This window comes from Erythrolamprus reginae, chromosome Z (genome assembly GCF_031021105.1).
Source record: "Erythrolamprus reginae isolate rEryReg1 chromosome Z, rEryReg1.hap1, whole genome shotgun sequence".
NCBI classification, from domain to species: domain Eukaryota; kingdom Metazoa; phylum Chordata; class Lepidosauria; order Squamata; family Dipsadidae; genus Erythrolamprus; species Erythrolamprus reginae.
This window is the reverse complement of record NC_091963.1, coordinates 895,621-911,221: the sequence shown is the minus strand read 5'-3', so window position 1 is coordinate 911,221 and position 15,601 is coordinate 895,621. Positions and strand designations below refer to the sequence as shown.

General features: G+C 48.4%; 2 protein-coding genes across 6 annotated transcripts in view; one reads left to right on the top strand and one right to left on the bottom strand.

Annotated features, from left to right (window-relative positions):
- The window catches only part of DHX30 (DExH-box helicase 30), a 49,373-nt gene extending 40,034 nt beyond the window's left edge, over positions 1-9,339 (bottom strand). Inside the window, exons 1-3 of one of the 2 annotated variants that reach the window (XM_070767175.1) lie at positions 9,147-9,320; positions 5,195-5,291; positions 3,864-3,918 (exon numbers count right to left, since the gene is read on the bottom strand). In XM_070767175.1, coding sequence (XP_070623276.1) covers positions 3,864-3,891 — 28 coding nt within the window. In that variant the 5' untranslated portion in view covers positions 3,892-3,918; positions 5,195-5,291; positions 9,147-9,320. Of the gene's footprint in view, positions 1-3,863; positions 3,919-5,194; positions 5,292-9,146 lie in introns of both variants that reach the window. The other variant, XM_070767174.1, reaches the window with a different exon arrangement.
- A 339-nt stretch (positions 9,340-9,678) lies between these two features.
- Positions 9,679-15,601, top strand: part of LOC139175852 (KAT8 regulatory NSL complex subunit 1-like) — a 31,547-nt gene continuing 25,624 nt past the window's right edge. For 2 of the 4 annotated variants that reach the window (XM_070767183.1, XM_070767184.1), the window contains exons 1-2: positions 9,793-9,865; positions 11,355-11,438. The gene's annotated coding sequence lies outside the window, so the exon portion shown is untranslated. Of the gene's footprint in view, positions 9,866-11,350; positions 11,439-15,601 lie in introns of those variants that run through there. The other 2 variants (XM_070767185.1, XM_070767182.1) reach the window with 2 other exon arrangements.

The window sequence follows — 15,601 nt, the reverse complement described above, 5'->3', positions numbered from 1 at the left end:
TTTGTTTATTTATTGGATTTGTACGCCACCCATCTCCGTGGACTCGGGGCGACTCACAACAAAGATAGAATACATAATAAAACAATTTGATCCGATCAATAACAGTTAAAACACTTAAAAACCATCCTAAAACCCTAAAAACATTCAATTCTCATTCACTGAATCCATAGATTATTCTAAACACCTTCGCCCTGTTCTGCGGCAAGGGGAGCAGGCCAAGCGGCCGGAGCCTGTTGCCACTGGCCGGGGCTCTTGCTGAGTCTCTCTGCTGAGCTGAAATCTTGCACAAGCGAGATTTCTGCGATTTTCACATTAAAAAAAAAGGTGAAAAATCACCACTATCTCCCCGTTTGCGCCCGTGAACGGGTGCTGTTAACCTGGAGCTGCCCACACAGCTCCGTTTTTGTTGGAGTTGCGCACACAGCTTCATTTTTCCTACCGGAACGGCGTCTCCAAACAATCCGGCTCTGTCCCACCCCTACTTCCCTGGACGCAGCGAAAGATCTGGGGTTCCAGAAATGTGCCCCAAAGGGCCTGATTGCTGCTCTGCAAAACTCATCTCCTAGAACAGACTTGGGCAAGGGGCAGCCCAGACCACCCGCTATCTGTGACCGGTCCGCGGAGGTCGGTGTGCGTTCCAGTGCGAGGATGAAAGAGCTCACCGCATCTGCCGGGACTCCTCCGGTTCCTGCTTTCCTGATGGATCATGAGGAAAGCAGGAACCGGAGGAGTCCCGGCAGACGCGGTGAGCTCTTTCATCCTCGCACTGGAAAGCCCACCGACCTCCTACTGAGAACGGCCGAGCACAGAAACCACACAAACACTCCAGCGCAGTGACCGTGGTGCACCTTGTTGCCGTAAAGCAAACCATTAGGGGTCTGTAGAGTGGGTCTGGGTGATTAGATCAGGCCAGGGTCTGGGTCTTTACAGTACAGTGTTCCCTCCCTTTTCGCGGGTTCGAACTTCGCGAATAGCCTATACCACGGTTTTTCAAAAAATATTAATTAAAAAATACTTCGCCGTTTTTTTCCTATACCACGGTTTTTCCTGTCCGATGATGTCATATGTCATCGCCAAACTAATAATTTTTGTAAATAAATAAGAAAAAAAATAATTATTGTTAATAAATAATTATGTTTATAAATATCAGGATCACTAAGTGTCTTATTCAATGGTGAGTACCAGTAATAATGGTGAGTAAATGGTTGCTAAGGGAATGGGAAATTATAATTTAGGGATTTAAAGTGTTAAGGGAAGGCTTGTGACACTGTCCATAGCCAAAAATGGTGTATTTACTTCCGCATCTCTACTTTGCGGAAATTCGACTTTCGCGGGCAGTCTCGGAACGCATCCCCCGTGGAAATCGAGGGAAGTATTGTACTGTATTGGGTAGAACTGAGTTAATTATACTAGTCCGGCCCTCTAAAACCATCCCAATTTCTCATACGGCCCCATGGCAAAATTAATTGCCCACCCGTCCTAGAAGCTGCCTCTCCTGCCAGAATGTGGTGTGCTGAATTGTATTATCTATGACTCACTGCCTGGCTTATCTTGCTGGAATGCAATTAGCCCTGACTCTGGCGTTTTTCCCGGAGGCCTATCTTATAACTCTGCAGCTGTGAAACCCCATTTCCATGAACTTTCAAACATTTGACTTTTGCTTGTAAATGTGACTTTTTCATACAAAGACTGAAATACAAATATTAAATTGAGGGTTTTCACCTTTTGTTTCAATCTGAGAATTCAATTCCATTTATTAGATTTGTATGCCGCCCCTCTCCAAAGACTTGAAGAATCCCGGAATAGAACAAAGTTTGAGAAGTTTGATTCAACTTGCAACGTGTTTTCTTTTAGAACGGGCTGCCCTGGACACAACAATGAGGTACGCGAAAGAGCTGCTGGTACAAGTGTCAGGGGGGACACGCATCTCGTGGTGGGGTGCAATTTGGGTTGGTCGGGCAGGGTGGGCCACAAGACACTTGTCGGCGGAGAGTTGGGGAGGACGCAAAATGTTTACTTCTTCCTAAGGGTGGGTGTAACAGGAAACAATTGAGACGCACTGCACCACCAAAGAGCCTCGGTGGTACAGTGCGTAGAGTGAAGCACTGCAAGCTACTTCTGCTAATTACCAGCTGCCAGTGGTTTGGCAGATCGAATCTCACCAGGCCCAAGGTTGACTCAGCCTTTCCTCCTTCCAAGGTGGGTCAAATGAGGACCCAGATTGTTGGGGGGAAATATGCTGATTCTGTAAACCACTTAGAGAGGGCGACAAAGGCACTAGGAAAAGGTATATACAGGGTGCGTTCCAAAAGTGATGCAATTTTTTTTAAAAAAGTAATTTGTTGAACAGATTTGCACAGACACTTAAAATTCTTCAAAGTACTGTCCTTGGGCCTCTACACATTTTTTCCAGCGACTCTGCCATGACCAGTCGCGCCCTGGAATGCGTCTTTGGGGACCTCTCGCAAGGTCTTGGTCACAGCTGATTGGATCTCTTCTATGGGTTCCTTTCAGGGCTGCCTTAACCCGAGGGAACAAAAAGTCTGTTGGGGCAATGTCAGGACTATAGGGGTGGGTGGGGCAGTGTTGGCACCTGGTGTTTGGCCAGGAACTCGCGGACTTGTAGCGCGTTGTGGCAAGGTGTGTTTTTCATCCATAGAAGAGATCCAATCAGCCATGACAAAGATCTTGCAAGAGGTCCCTGAAGATGCCTTCCAGGGCGCATACTGGTCATGGCAGAGTCACTGTAAAAAATGTGTAGAGGCCCAAGGACAGTACTTTGAAGAATTTTAAGTGTCTGTGCAAATCTGTTCAATAAATTACTTTTTTTTTAAAAAAAAACTGCATCACTTTTGGAACGCACCCTGTAAGTCTAAATACTATTGCTATAATCTCCGAGCTGGGTGGCTTTCTTTATAAACAGAGACCAAACGCCTGCATCCTTCTAGCACTGATAATGTTCCCTAGTGAGGTCATGAGACATCTACAAGCCTCCAAGCTCTGAGAACATCAAGGACAAAGAAAGAGAAAATCTAGATAAGCCTGGATTTACCCCCGTCAAAGCATTAGGCAGAAAATAATAAGGAACTCACAAGGGAGAAAACCAGGCCCCCTCTAACACTGCCGACATAAAGCAACTGTATATAAACAGAGATAAATACCCACCACCCCAACATTTCATTTAGTAACCACTCAAACGTATGACAGAGTGGGGTGCTCCCTGTGGATGTTTCGGTACCAAACTAGGGAATATCATCAGGGTTGGAAGGGTGGGTGGGTTGTGAAGTGAAAGAAAAGGGGAGGGGGAAGGAGGCAGAAAAACTTGTGAGACCCTTGGTAGCGCAGTGGTTAGAGTGCAATACTGCAAGCTGCTACTGCTGATTACCAGCTGCCAGCAGTTTGGCAGATCAAATCTCAGTAGGCTCAAGGTCGACTCAGCCTTCCGTCCTTCCAAGGTCGGTAAAAGGAGGACCCAGATTGTTGGGGGCAAGAGGCTGACTCTCTGTAAACCACTTAAAGAGAGCTGGAAAGCACTGCAAAGCAGTATATAAGTCTAAATGCCATTGTTATGCTATTATTCTCTGTACAAAGCATTGGGAAGCGGTGTGTAAGTCTAAATGCTATTGCTAAGGCGCTAGGAATTGAAGGTTGAGCTGCCGGTATATAATTCCTGCCCCTTCTGTGAAAGATGGGGGGAGGGGGAGATGGGGGCAGCCATTTCTCTGGAAACGGTATCGGCCGCCTGATTGAGGAGAGGGCTGGACTAGATGACCTCCGAAGTATCTTCTTAGAAGGTCTTGTCGGGGCAAGGGGTTTTTTTTACACCCCCAACCCCCTTGATCCTGGCTCGAACGGACTCTTACCTCTTCTACATGAGTTCAGGGAGAACATCTCTGGCAGACCAAAGTGGTCCAATTCCTGAGGTAAAAAAGGAGAAAAAATTTTCAGTCAGGGAAGCAAAACAATTGTGGGCCGATTCTCCGAGAAAGGTTTTTAAACCAAGGAAGAGTGAGAGACGACGCCCAAGTGCCCACGTATCCACTGGTGGTTGTCCTCAATTTACGACAATTCATTTAGTGACTGTTTGAAGTAACAATATCCCAGACCAGTGATGGCGAACCTTTTTCCCCTCGGGTGCCGAAAGAGTGTGGGTGTGCACTATCGCACATGCCTGAGTGTCCACACCCATAATTCAATCCCTGGGAAGGGCGAAAACAGCTCCCCCTGCCCCCCGGAGGCTGGAAACGGCCTGTTTCACAAATTTTGATTGGCCCAGTTGGCTCGTGTTTTGCCCTCCCCAGGCTCCAAAGGCTTCCCTGGAGCCGGGGGAGGATAAAAATGCTCTCCCCACCCCCTTGGAGGCTCTCTGGGAGCCAAAAACGCCCTCCCAGAGCCTCTGTGTGAGCCAAAAACCAGCCGGCCGGCACACACAGGCACATTGGAGCTGAGCTAGGGCAACGGCTCGCGTGCCAGCAGATATGGCTCCCCATGCCACCTGTGCCACCCATGCCATAGGTTCGCCATCACTGGCCTAGACCAGTGATGGTGAACCTTTTTCTCTATGGGTGCCAAAAAAGCATGTCATGCCCACACCCATAATGCAATGCCTGGGAAGAGTGAAAAACAGATTCCCTACCCCCGGAGGCTGAAAATGGCCCATTTCCCAACTTCTTGGGGGCCCAGCAGACTCGTGTTTTGCCCTGCCGAGACTCCAAAGGCTTCCCTGGAGCCAGGGGAGGGTAAAAATGCCCTCCCCATCCCCCTGGAGGCCCTCTGGAAGCCAAAAACGCCCTCCCAGAGCAGTGCTGGACCCCACCTTCCTGGGTGCGCAGAAGCAAAAGCAGGGGCAAAAATTACTGAATTCACACCCGTGTCCCCACGCGAGCGATCACTTTGGACGCATGCACAGAAATCTCACGCGTGTCGGTTGCGTGCGACCCCGCACCATCCTCGAGATCCCGTACCGGTAGGAAAAAGTGAGCAGAGCCCTTTGCTGTCCCGTGCGAGCCAAAAATCAGCTGGCCGGCACACACACGCACACTGGAGCTGAGCCAGGGCAACAGCTCACGTGCCAGCGGATATGCCCCCCCCCCCCCCGCTGTGCCCCAGGTTTGCCTTCACTGTCCTAGAGTGTGCAGGAAGTCCTCGATTTTCAACAGTCCTCTTTGAACAAAGGACGTTTGTTCACGCTTACGTCTGTCCCACTGTCCCTTGTGGTCAAAATTCTGCAAATGTGATCGGGGTTAATGTGACCTTCCGATGTAGCACAGTCCACGCAGAAGCTCGATTCGCTTAACGAAAATAATAATAATAATAATTTATTAGATTTGTATGCTGCCCCTCTCCGAGGACTCGGAGCGGCTCACAACAACAATAGCAATATTTTCGCGGGTTCGAACTTCGCGAAAAGTCTATACCACGGTTTTTCAAAAATATTAATTAAAAAATACTTTGCGGGTTTTTTCCCTATACCACGGTTTTTCCTGCCCGATGACGTCATATGTCATCGCCAAACTTTCATCCGACTTTAATAAATATATTTTTTAATAAACTTTAATAAATAAACATGGTGAGTAATGATCTAAATGGTTGCTAAGGGAATGGGAAATTGTAATTGAGGGGTTTAAAGTGTTAAGGGAAGGTTTGTGATACTGTTCATAGCCAAAAATAGTGTATTTACTTCCGCATCTCTACTTCGCGGAAATTCAACTTTCGTGGGCGTCTCGGATGCATCCCCCGCGAAAATTGAGGGAACACTGTAAAATACAAATCTAATGTTAAAAGACAAAGTTAAGAAACCCGCTATCATTAAAAAACAGGCAAGCTACACAATCACACCATGGGGTGTGTGGCATTAAAATATGATGAATCTTTTCCTAGGCCATACAGAGGCCCATTTCACAGGAGGGTGCAACAACTGAGATCAAATAATAAATAAATAATGTGTGTGTGTGTCTTGATATATGGATTGATGGACGCAAAGAAACCCCTGCTGGAATAAATGAGGAAATATTTCAACGCTGGGATATGCGCTGAGCTTGTGTCGTGGGTTGGTTGTTTGGCTTTATTCACTAGCTCGGATTTCGACAGGCGTCTGGCTTTCGCCAACGCCTTACGCACAATTTGAAACAGTGCCCCTCACGCATTTCTTAAAACTAAAAACTGGGCGCAGGAAAGACTGCGGAGCGATCCAGTGAGAAGAGCCCGTGGGAATTTCTCTCTCAATCTGAGGGAGAGGAAACTGACCCTTGGCCAGACGCCCTGCGTGGAATCCTTGCCTGAACCTGGGAGGTTTTCGGATAGACGTTATGTGACCCAACTAGGGAACGGCTTCAGGATTCGAAGGGAGAGGGGTTTGTGGAGAAGGTGGGGGGGGAGGAAGAGGAGGGGAAGAGGAGGAGGAGGAGATGAAGAAGGAGGCAGCACGGGATCAGGGAACTAGGCTCAGGGACAAACAAGGGCCTCACAGTCCTCCTTTCCCCCTACAAACTTTCCTCCCTTCTGCAACTGACCACCCAACTAGGAAAGGAGACAATTGGCTCAGTTTGCCTATATCTAACCCTGCTGACGTTCCATACTTGGGTTGTGAGATGTCTGAGAGAAAACCACCAGGCTCAGGGACAAACAAGGGCCTCACAGTCCTCCTTTCCCCCCTCTTCCTCCCTATAAACTTTCCTCCCTTCTGCAACTGACCACCCAACCAGGAAAGGAGATAATTGGTTCAGTTTGCCTACATCTAACCCTGATGACCTAGTTTGGTCTATGAGAAAACCTCCCAGCCTTTAAAGCACCAAACAACCTACATTTCCACCGTGAGTTATAGAGGTTCTCTCTTCACTTAATTAATTAACCAATTTCATTATTTATTTATTTGATTTGTATGCCCCCTCCCAAACTCCCAAAGGGCTTAACAACAGATAAAAAAGACATTTTAAAAATGGTTTCTATCTCTTTTTTGGCAGACGTCTCATGACCCAATTAGATAGCACCATCAGTTTTCAAGGAGACTGGGGGTTGGGAAGGGGTGGGGGGATTGTGGAGTGCTTGGGGGTGGCTTTCTTGCAGACATTGTGTGACCCAACTTGGGAACATTGTCAGGGGAGGAGGGAGAGAGGGGGGAGGAGGAAGATTGTGGGGTCCTTTCTCCCGGTTTTATAGCAAACATTTCTCAACCCAGCTGTGTAATATCATCAGTAATGAGAGGGTGGGGAGAGGAAGAGGAGGGTGTTCTTTTTGATGCTCTGTGCTTGCAGGTGTTTCATGACCCAACTAGGTAACCTTATCAGTGCTACAAAAGAGGGGGGCTTGCTTTTTTCAATATACAGTATAGTCCCTTCCAGCCCTGAAGCGGCTCCCAAGTAGGGTCATGAAACACCTGCAAGCACAGAGCATCAAAAAGAGCACCTCCTCCCCTTCCTCTCCCCACCCTCTCATTACTGATGATATTACACAGCTGGGTTGAGAAATGTTTGCAATAAAACCGGGTGAAAGGACGCCACAATCCTTCTCCTCCTCCCCTGACAATGTTCCCAAGTTGGGTCACACAATGTCTGCAAGAAAACCACCCCCTAAGACAGCCCCAAGCACTCCACAATCCTCCCCCCACCCCTTCCCAACCCCCAGTCTCCTTGAAAACTGATGGTGCTATCTAATTGGGTCATGAGACGTCTGCCAAAAAAGAGACAGAAACCATTTTTGAAATGTCTTTTTTCCCTGTTGTTAAGCCACCCAGAGTCCTTTGGGAGTTTGGGGGGTGGGGCATACAAATCAAATAAATAAATAATAAAATGAGTTAATTAATTAAGGGAAGAGAGAACCTCTAGCTCATGGTGGAAATGTAGGCTGTTTGGTGCTTTAAAGGCTGGGAGGTTTTCTCATAGACCAAACTAGGTCATCAGGGTTAGATGTAGGCAAACTGAACCAATTATCCCCTTTCCTGGTTGGGTGGTCAGTTGCAGAAGGGAGGAAAGTTTGTAGGGAGGAAGAGGAGGGAAAGGAGGAATGTGAGGCCCTTGTTTGTCTCTGGGCCTGGTGGTTTTCTCACAGACATCTTACAACCCAAATATGGAACGTCACCAGGGTTAGATATAGGCAAACTGAACCAATTATCCCCTTTCCTAGTTGGGTAGTCAGTTGTAGAAGGGAAGAAGGTTTGCAGAGAGGAGAAGGAGGAGGGGAAGGAAAGGAGGCCTGCGAGGGCTCTAAGTGTGGTGGTTTTCTCACAGACCTCTCACAACCAAACTAGGGAACGTCATCAAGGTTTGATATAGGCAAACTGAACTAATATTTTTCCAACCATATCCCAGCACCTTCAGAGTACAACACCCCCAAACAGTTATGTGACCTTCTAGTTAGCCCCCCCAATATCAGTCTTTGTCCTTGGCCCCCAGACCCATTTCCCCAAATGCACCCCCACCTTCCCATTTTTGCAAACCCAACCCCCCCCCCCCTTTTAGCATCTTCAAGAAGCCAGAAAATATAGGTGAGGGTATCCTCCGACTTCCAGCTAGCCCCACCCCCACAAAATATCACCCCCCACAAAAGAACACCCCCTCCCCGCCTCAGCCTGCAACCCCTCCCCGCAGAAAGAAAAGGTCAGCCCACTACCCCCCCCCCAAATAATTTACACAGGACCACTCCTTCCAGAGAGCCCACCTAATATCAGCTCCTCCCCCCAAAACAGTCCCCCCTCCTCAGCCCCTCCACCTCTTTCCCAAAGGCGCCCCCACACCAACCCGCCTTTCGCAGCCCCCTCCCCAAATCCCCTCCGCCTCAAATCCCTTCATGGAAGCCTTTAATCCTGCAGCGCCCTCCAGACCAAAAGGCCAGACGCCCTCCCGTCCCAGACAGAGCCCCTTCCTCCGCCTGCAAAGCCCCCCAGAAAGAACAGAAAGCCCCCTCCCCAAAATAAGGCGGCATCTCATTCATTCCGGCCCCCCACCCCACACTAGACGCGCCCCCCAGTCCCTCTTTTGAGGCAGGGAAGCTGGGAGCCGTCCACGCCTCCCCCCTCGCCCGGAGACCCAGGCCCGGCCTCCCCCTCCCTTCCCGCCCCCTCCCCGTGCAGACAGACCCCCCGCCATCCATCCAAAGCCACAATGGCGGCGCCTGCGGCCCAGCCCAGCCTCGAAACGAGGCCCACCAACCTCCTTTTCCACTGCGGGCTCTGCAGCGAGCGAGGCACCGGGCGAGCGGAGGCGGGGCGCCGGAGGATGGTCTCTGGCCGGCCGGTGCGCTGCTTTTCTTCTCCTGCCCCTCCGCCGCCCAAAGAATGCCGGCACTACAACTCCCGGCATGTCTCGCGTTGGCAGGATGGCGTCGAAGGAAGGCAGCTGCCTTCTTGGCCCACCCCTTTTATTTTCGCCGGGAACTACAATTTGCCTTCTTGACTACAATTCCCGGAATGCTTTGCCTCTGCGCCTTGACGTTTGCGAATGGGAAGGGACTGTTTCCTCCTCACGGGGTGCCGGGACTGCGATTCCCGTCATCTCTCGCGGCGCGCGTGGTCGTTTGGGGTTAGGGAGCCCCGACGCAAAGAGGACGGATCCAGGGAGCTGCTTTCTGCTCCTATCACCACCTTCCATTCAAAGGTCTACGATCTGACGTCACCGGAAAACAAGTCGCTGCTTTACCGCCCACCCCCCCAATTACAAGACAACCAAGACTACGGCTCCCGGCGTGCCGCGCGTCGGAAAGGAAAGTGGGCGAACTGGAGGGAGGGGCGAAGTCCCCGCGACTTCGGCGTAAGGCGAGGAGGCGAAGCTGTGGGCGTGGCCGACTGCTGCTAGGCGACGGAGCACGCCGGTGGAGAGCGAGCCGCCCCCCAGGGGGGGCGGGGACAGGTGGCCGGAGCTTCCGGTGGCTGGTAAGTGGAGCGAGGCTTCGTCATTGAGCTGAAAATCCGTTAGGTCGAGCTGAAGACTATTGTCTTCTCATAGGGGGTCGGGGAGAAGGGGTTGATTTTGTTCCGTTTTATGGCAACGTTTCAGGCTGTCAGATTCCCACAGAAGTGGTGCTCGACTTACGTCCGTTCGCTGAGCGACGGTTTGAAGATCCAGCAGCCTTGAAACCAGGGGCGCAGGACGGTTTTTCATACTTAAGGACCCGGGTTTCCCCCCCACCCTTTGAGACCCTTCCCCACACCTAAGGGCCATTTTTCACACAAGCCCTGAACTGTGGTTTCCCCACACTTGGCTACCGGTTTTTTACACACTTAGAATGGAATAGAATAGGATTCTTTCTTGGCCGAGTGTGATTGGACACACAAGGGGCAGATGCTCTCAGTGTCCACAAAAGAAAAAGAGACATTGGTCAAGAATCATGAGGTAAAAAGACTTAATGATTGTCATAGAGGTCAAATAAGCAATCAGGAAACAATATTAATATAAATTTTAAGGATACAAGCAACAAGTTACAGTCATTCAGTCATGTGGGAGGAAATGGGTGATAGGAATGATGGGGGGGAATTGTAGTGATAGTAAATAGTTGAACAGTGTTGAGGGGATTATTTGTTCAGCAGAGATGGGGGAAAACTGTTCTTGTGTCTAGTTGTCTTGGTGTGCAGAGCTCTGTAGCAACGTTTTGAGGGTAGGAGTTGAAGCACTTGTTCACATTGAACCATTTCCCCCCACTTCATTCCTGTTTTTTTCACACTTACTGACCATGTTTTCACACTTAACCCTCCTCCTTTGTCATTGTTAAGGATGTGGTTTTTTTCACACTGAAGGACCCTTGCAGCCTCTGCCCCCTTCCCCTCCCCCCCCTCACAGGATCAAAATTCAGGATTGGCAAAGGCCTCCTATTTACAAGGGTGATTCACTTAACAACCATAGTACTGATTTCACAAGTGCAGGGATTCACAAAGCGAGAAAGGGCATTGAATGGGGCCACTTTTTCCAAAGACATATACTGCTGAAAAAAATAAAAGGTACATTTAAACAACTGAATATAATAACCCCAAGTACTGTAAATCAAACTTCTGTGAATTCAAACTGTCCACTTAGGAAGCAACACTGATTGACCATCAATTTCATTTTGTTGTCAGCACATTCAACTTTGTACAGAACAAAGGATTCAGTAAGAATATTTCTTTGATTCAGATCTAGGATGGGTCCTTTGAGAGTCCCAGTGGCCAATGAGGTCCCACAGAGCTGGCCTTCTCCAGGTCATTGTTTTTAGAGGTTTTAATATTATCTGTATGAGACAGGCGGCATAAAATTTGAATGAATGAATGGATAAATAAGTAAGGTCCTCCTCGAACACAATGGATGAATATCATTTTGATCCCAAATCATTTTTAGTATGAAAATTTTGGTTTGAAATCCCATTCTTATTCATGAATTGTCTTATTCCAGGTTGAAGAGGCAAACACGTCTTGCCTGAAAATGATGTGCTGGGAGAATTTGGCCAAGTCCGGCAAGGAGCAATCAAAGATGCAGGTAAGGGGCTTGTTACATTGCTGGCCTTGGTGACAAAGTACAGTATTGTTTTATTTTATATGTATGTGTATGTATATATATACGTATGTATCTGTGTCTATCGTATATGTGTGTGTGTGTGTGTGTGTGTGTGTATATATGTAGATTGTTCTGAGTTCAGGTTTTACCCCATGTAATATTTTGAGTGTCTATGCAACGTTTCGGTGAAATCATATTCACCATCATCAGGCTGAAGTTGTTAGCTTCGTGCTGCTTTGACTATAGTTTGAATATAGTTAATATAATAATTACCAAATATATATGTCACATGCTTTTTTGCTGAATTTGAAAATTAAGGGAGACTAGGATAGATCTATTTCGGCCTTATTTTGGCCTCATCAGGTAGCCATACTCTCACTGGGACTTGAATATATATTATATATATATATAATAAAACATGTGATACATATCACATGTTTTTGCTGAATTTTTAAAATTAAGGGAGACCAGGATAGCACTATTTCGGCCTTCTTCTGGCCTCATCACCTAGCCATACCCTTACTGGGATTTGATCCTGTAGCTTCTAGGCCACAGGATCTGACCCCTTCAGCTTTGTACCAGGGAGGGGCTATATGGTTTTTTTCTGTCGGATCACCCTGGTCTATTTTACATGTATACTGTATATTATATACAGTATATATAAATGATAGACATCATGATTTCTGGAACGTTTAAACATTTTTAATATACTATTAAATTTTAATATGCTAAGCTTTTGCCAGGCCCTGCTAACAATGTCAGTTAGTTATCAGAGCACGGTTGTACACAGTTACAAACGGCTTCTGGGATTCTGGCTCCAGATTTGGCCTCAAGATGTACTCCTGAAGCCTTTTCTAACGATGGATAGAGCCACAAGGCAGTGAAAGTTTGCAATCAGAATTTCCCTTCTCCTAGAACAATGATGGCGAACTTTCTTTCCCCTTGGGTGCTCAAAGAGCGTGGGCACATGCTATCGCTCATGCACCAATGCCCACACCCATAATTCAATGCCACTGAAGGCTAGAAACCGCCTGTTTCCCAAGTTTTATTGGGCTCAGTAGGCTCATGTTTTGCTCCCCCAGACTCCAAAGGCTTTCTAGGAGCTGGGGTGTGTGTGTAAAAACACCCTCCCCCATCCCCTTGGAGGCTCTCTGGAAGCCAAAAACACCCTCCTAGGCCCTCTGTGTGAGCCAAAAATCAGCTGGCCGGCACACTCATGCACATTGGAGCTGAGCTAGGGCAATGGCTCACTAGGGCAATGGCTCGAAGTCGTGCCATAGGTTCACCATCACTGTCCTAGAAGATAGTTTTGCCATTTTATCTACCGTTGGGACGCAAAGCCCTCTTCTGCCTTCAAAACTCTTGACCATCTTCTCCTGTAATCGGGATTTGCGAGGTGCTACCAGCTGGGCCAGGTGAACCAAGGTTTTTTTAATGAGGTTTTGCTCCTCCAACACAATGGCATAACAGACGGTCATCTTCCAAGTATCCATGTAAATTTGGACAGCTTCCCTTCCCACAGTCAGAGTCAGGAATGGAGGGGGGAGAAAAGCAGATCAGCTCTGAATCTCTTTATATTATATGTATCTTCTATCTGTATCTTCTATCTATCATCTCCATCATATCTACCATCTATAATATTATCTATGAATATACAATATATATATATGTATATACTGTATATATGTGTGTGTGTGTATAATATACTTATTTGTTTGTTTGTTGATCTTTTATATCTGTCTTCATCCACCCACCTACTTACCAGTATCTATGTATATACGCATACAAATTTCACCCCTCTTATTTTTACAAATTATTCAAAGCAACTCCACCCGGCCCACCTCTCCAACAGCCCTTCCGCCTCCTGTCTTCCCTACCACAACGACTCTATGTCACTATGTGTGAATGCCACTGGCAGTTTTCTTCTCCGGAGATTCCTTCTCTTGTGGTGGGATGTATAACAAGGCCACTAATTCCACTTTCCGCCTGCCAAGAGGCTACTCTTAATAACAATTAGACTAGAACTGGAAGAGACCTAAGAGGCCTTATAATCCAACCCTCTGCTCAAGTGGGAGACTAGGTCATTTCAAACAAGATTAGGTTACTAGGGTTGGAAGGGACCTTGTAGGTCATCTAGTCCAATTCCCTGCTCAAGCAGGAGTGCCTACACCCACCAGGGTGAACCTATGGCACAGATGGCATGTGGAGCTATATCGGAAGGCCGCAAGACTTTGCCATGTTTCAGCTCCAGGCCAGCTGGTCTTCAGCCCTGGGGAAGGCTGTTTCGTCCTCTGGACGCTTTGGGAATCTCCCCTGAAGTTCCGGAGTGAAAAAAACAGCACAATGGACAAACCGGAAGTGCATTTTCCCCAACTTACTGTTTGCCCGTTGTGCAGTTTTATGTACTCCGGATGCTTTAGGGAAGCTTCCTTGAACCCTCCAAAGTGCAAAAACAGCACAACCACAAACCGGAATTGCATTTTCCCAAACTTCGGTTTGTCCCTTGGGGCATTTTTTTTTCACCTACCAGGCTTCAGAAAGTCCTGTGCGCCTGTGCAGGTGGGGGGCAGCGCACGGGGAGGTGTGTGTGTGTGAGAGAGAGAGAGAGAGAGAGAGGGAAGCGGTGTGGGCATGTGCATGCATGCTAGCACACACCCCTCTTGACACACGGACCAAAAGAGGCTTGCCATCGTGACCCTAGGCCCAGGGTTAGGCCAAGTGGGCTCTTCTGTGACCAGTGGACTTCAATTCCCAGAATTCCTGAGCCCACCGTGCTAGCTCAGCACTTCTGGGGGTTGAAGTCCACATGTCACAGAGGAGCCCCCTTGGCCTACCTTTGGCCTGGGATGGCAAACCTTTTTTTGCTCGGGTGCCAAAAAGGGGAGTGTGTATTCGATAGGGTGCACGTGTGTACCCACACCCATAACACAATGCCCACCCACCCCTGCATTGCCTCCCCCTGCACCTCACTGAAGCCTCCATTGGGCTGCTTTTTACCCCAGGCTTCAGGAAGGTTTCTGGAAGATGGTGAAAAACAGGCCCAAAGGGGCTTATGGGAGTTCTGGTTGGCCCGTTGGCGTCTTTCTTTCACTATTCAGAGGCTCCGGAGGCTTTCCTAAAGCTTGGCAAGGTGAGAACGACATCCCCCCCCCCCCGGCCTTCTGGAATGCGGAAAACAAGCTGGCCAGCCCCCACCCCCCATGCATGCTGGAGCTGACACAGGGCAATGCCTCATGTGCCTTCAGATATGGCTCCATGTGCCATCTGTGGCACACGTGCCATAGGTTTGCCATCCCGGGGCTAGACCATTTCTGACAGATGGCCGTCCAATCTCCCCTTGAAAGTCTCAAGGGTTGGAGCTCCCACAACCCCCGCAAGCAACTTCTGTTCCACTGTCTGATCGCTCTCACTGTCAGAAAGTCCCTCCTTATTTCCAGGTTGAATCTCTCCTGGGTCAGTTTCCCTCCATGAGTCCTTGTTTGGCCTTCTGGTGTCTTGGAAAGCAGCCTGACCATCACCACCCCCCTCTCTGGGGCAGCCCCTCATGTAGTATATACAAGTGGCTGTCCAGTCTTGTCTTAAAAAACTGTAGTAAAAACTCACAAATTCTAGTAGCAAGTAGTCCTACTGGTTAATTGTCCTACTGTTAGGAAGTTTCTCCTTCAAGTCCAGGTTGATGCTCTGTTTGATACATTTCCATCCCGTTGTTTCTCGTTCTGCCTTTCCGGTGCTCTGAAAAATTAGTTAAACACCACCACCCCCGTTCTTTGGGGCAGCCCCCCAAATACTGGAATGGCGTTCACGTGTCCCTCCTACTCTTGCTTTTCTCTAGATCGGCCGTACTCAATTCCTGCGACCGTTCTTCATGTGTTTTAGTCTCTGGGCCTTTAGCTGCTCTTCTCGGCATTTCGCAGCATTCTCAGTGTGGCCTTACTAAGACTTTACACAGCGGAGCTAAACCTTCCTGTGAGTTTGATTCTATCCCTCTATTTAGACAATGGAGGATGGTGTAAGCTTTTTCAGCTGCCGCTGCTACACACTTCTGACTTTAAGCCTGCCAGGACTCCGATGTCCATCTCGCACTTACCTCTTTTTGCGCCGGCTTTCATCCTTGCGGCCTTAGATAAGGAAACCATCCCCCAAAC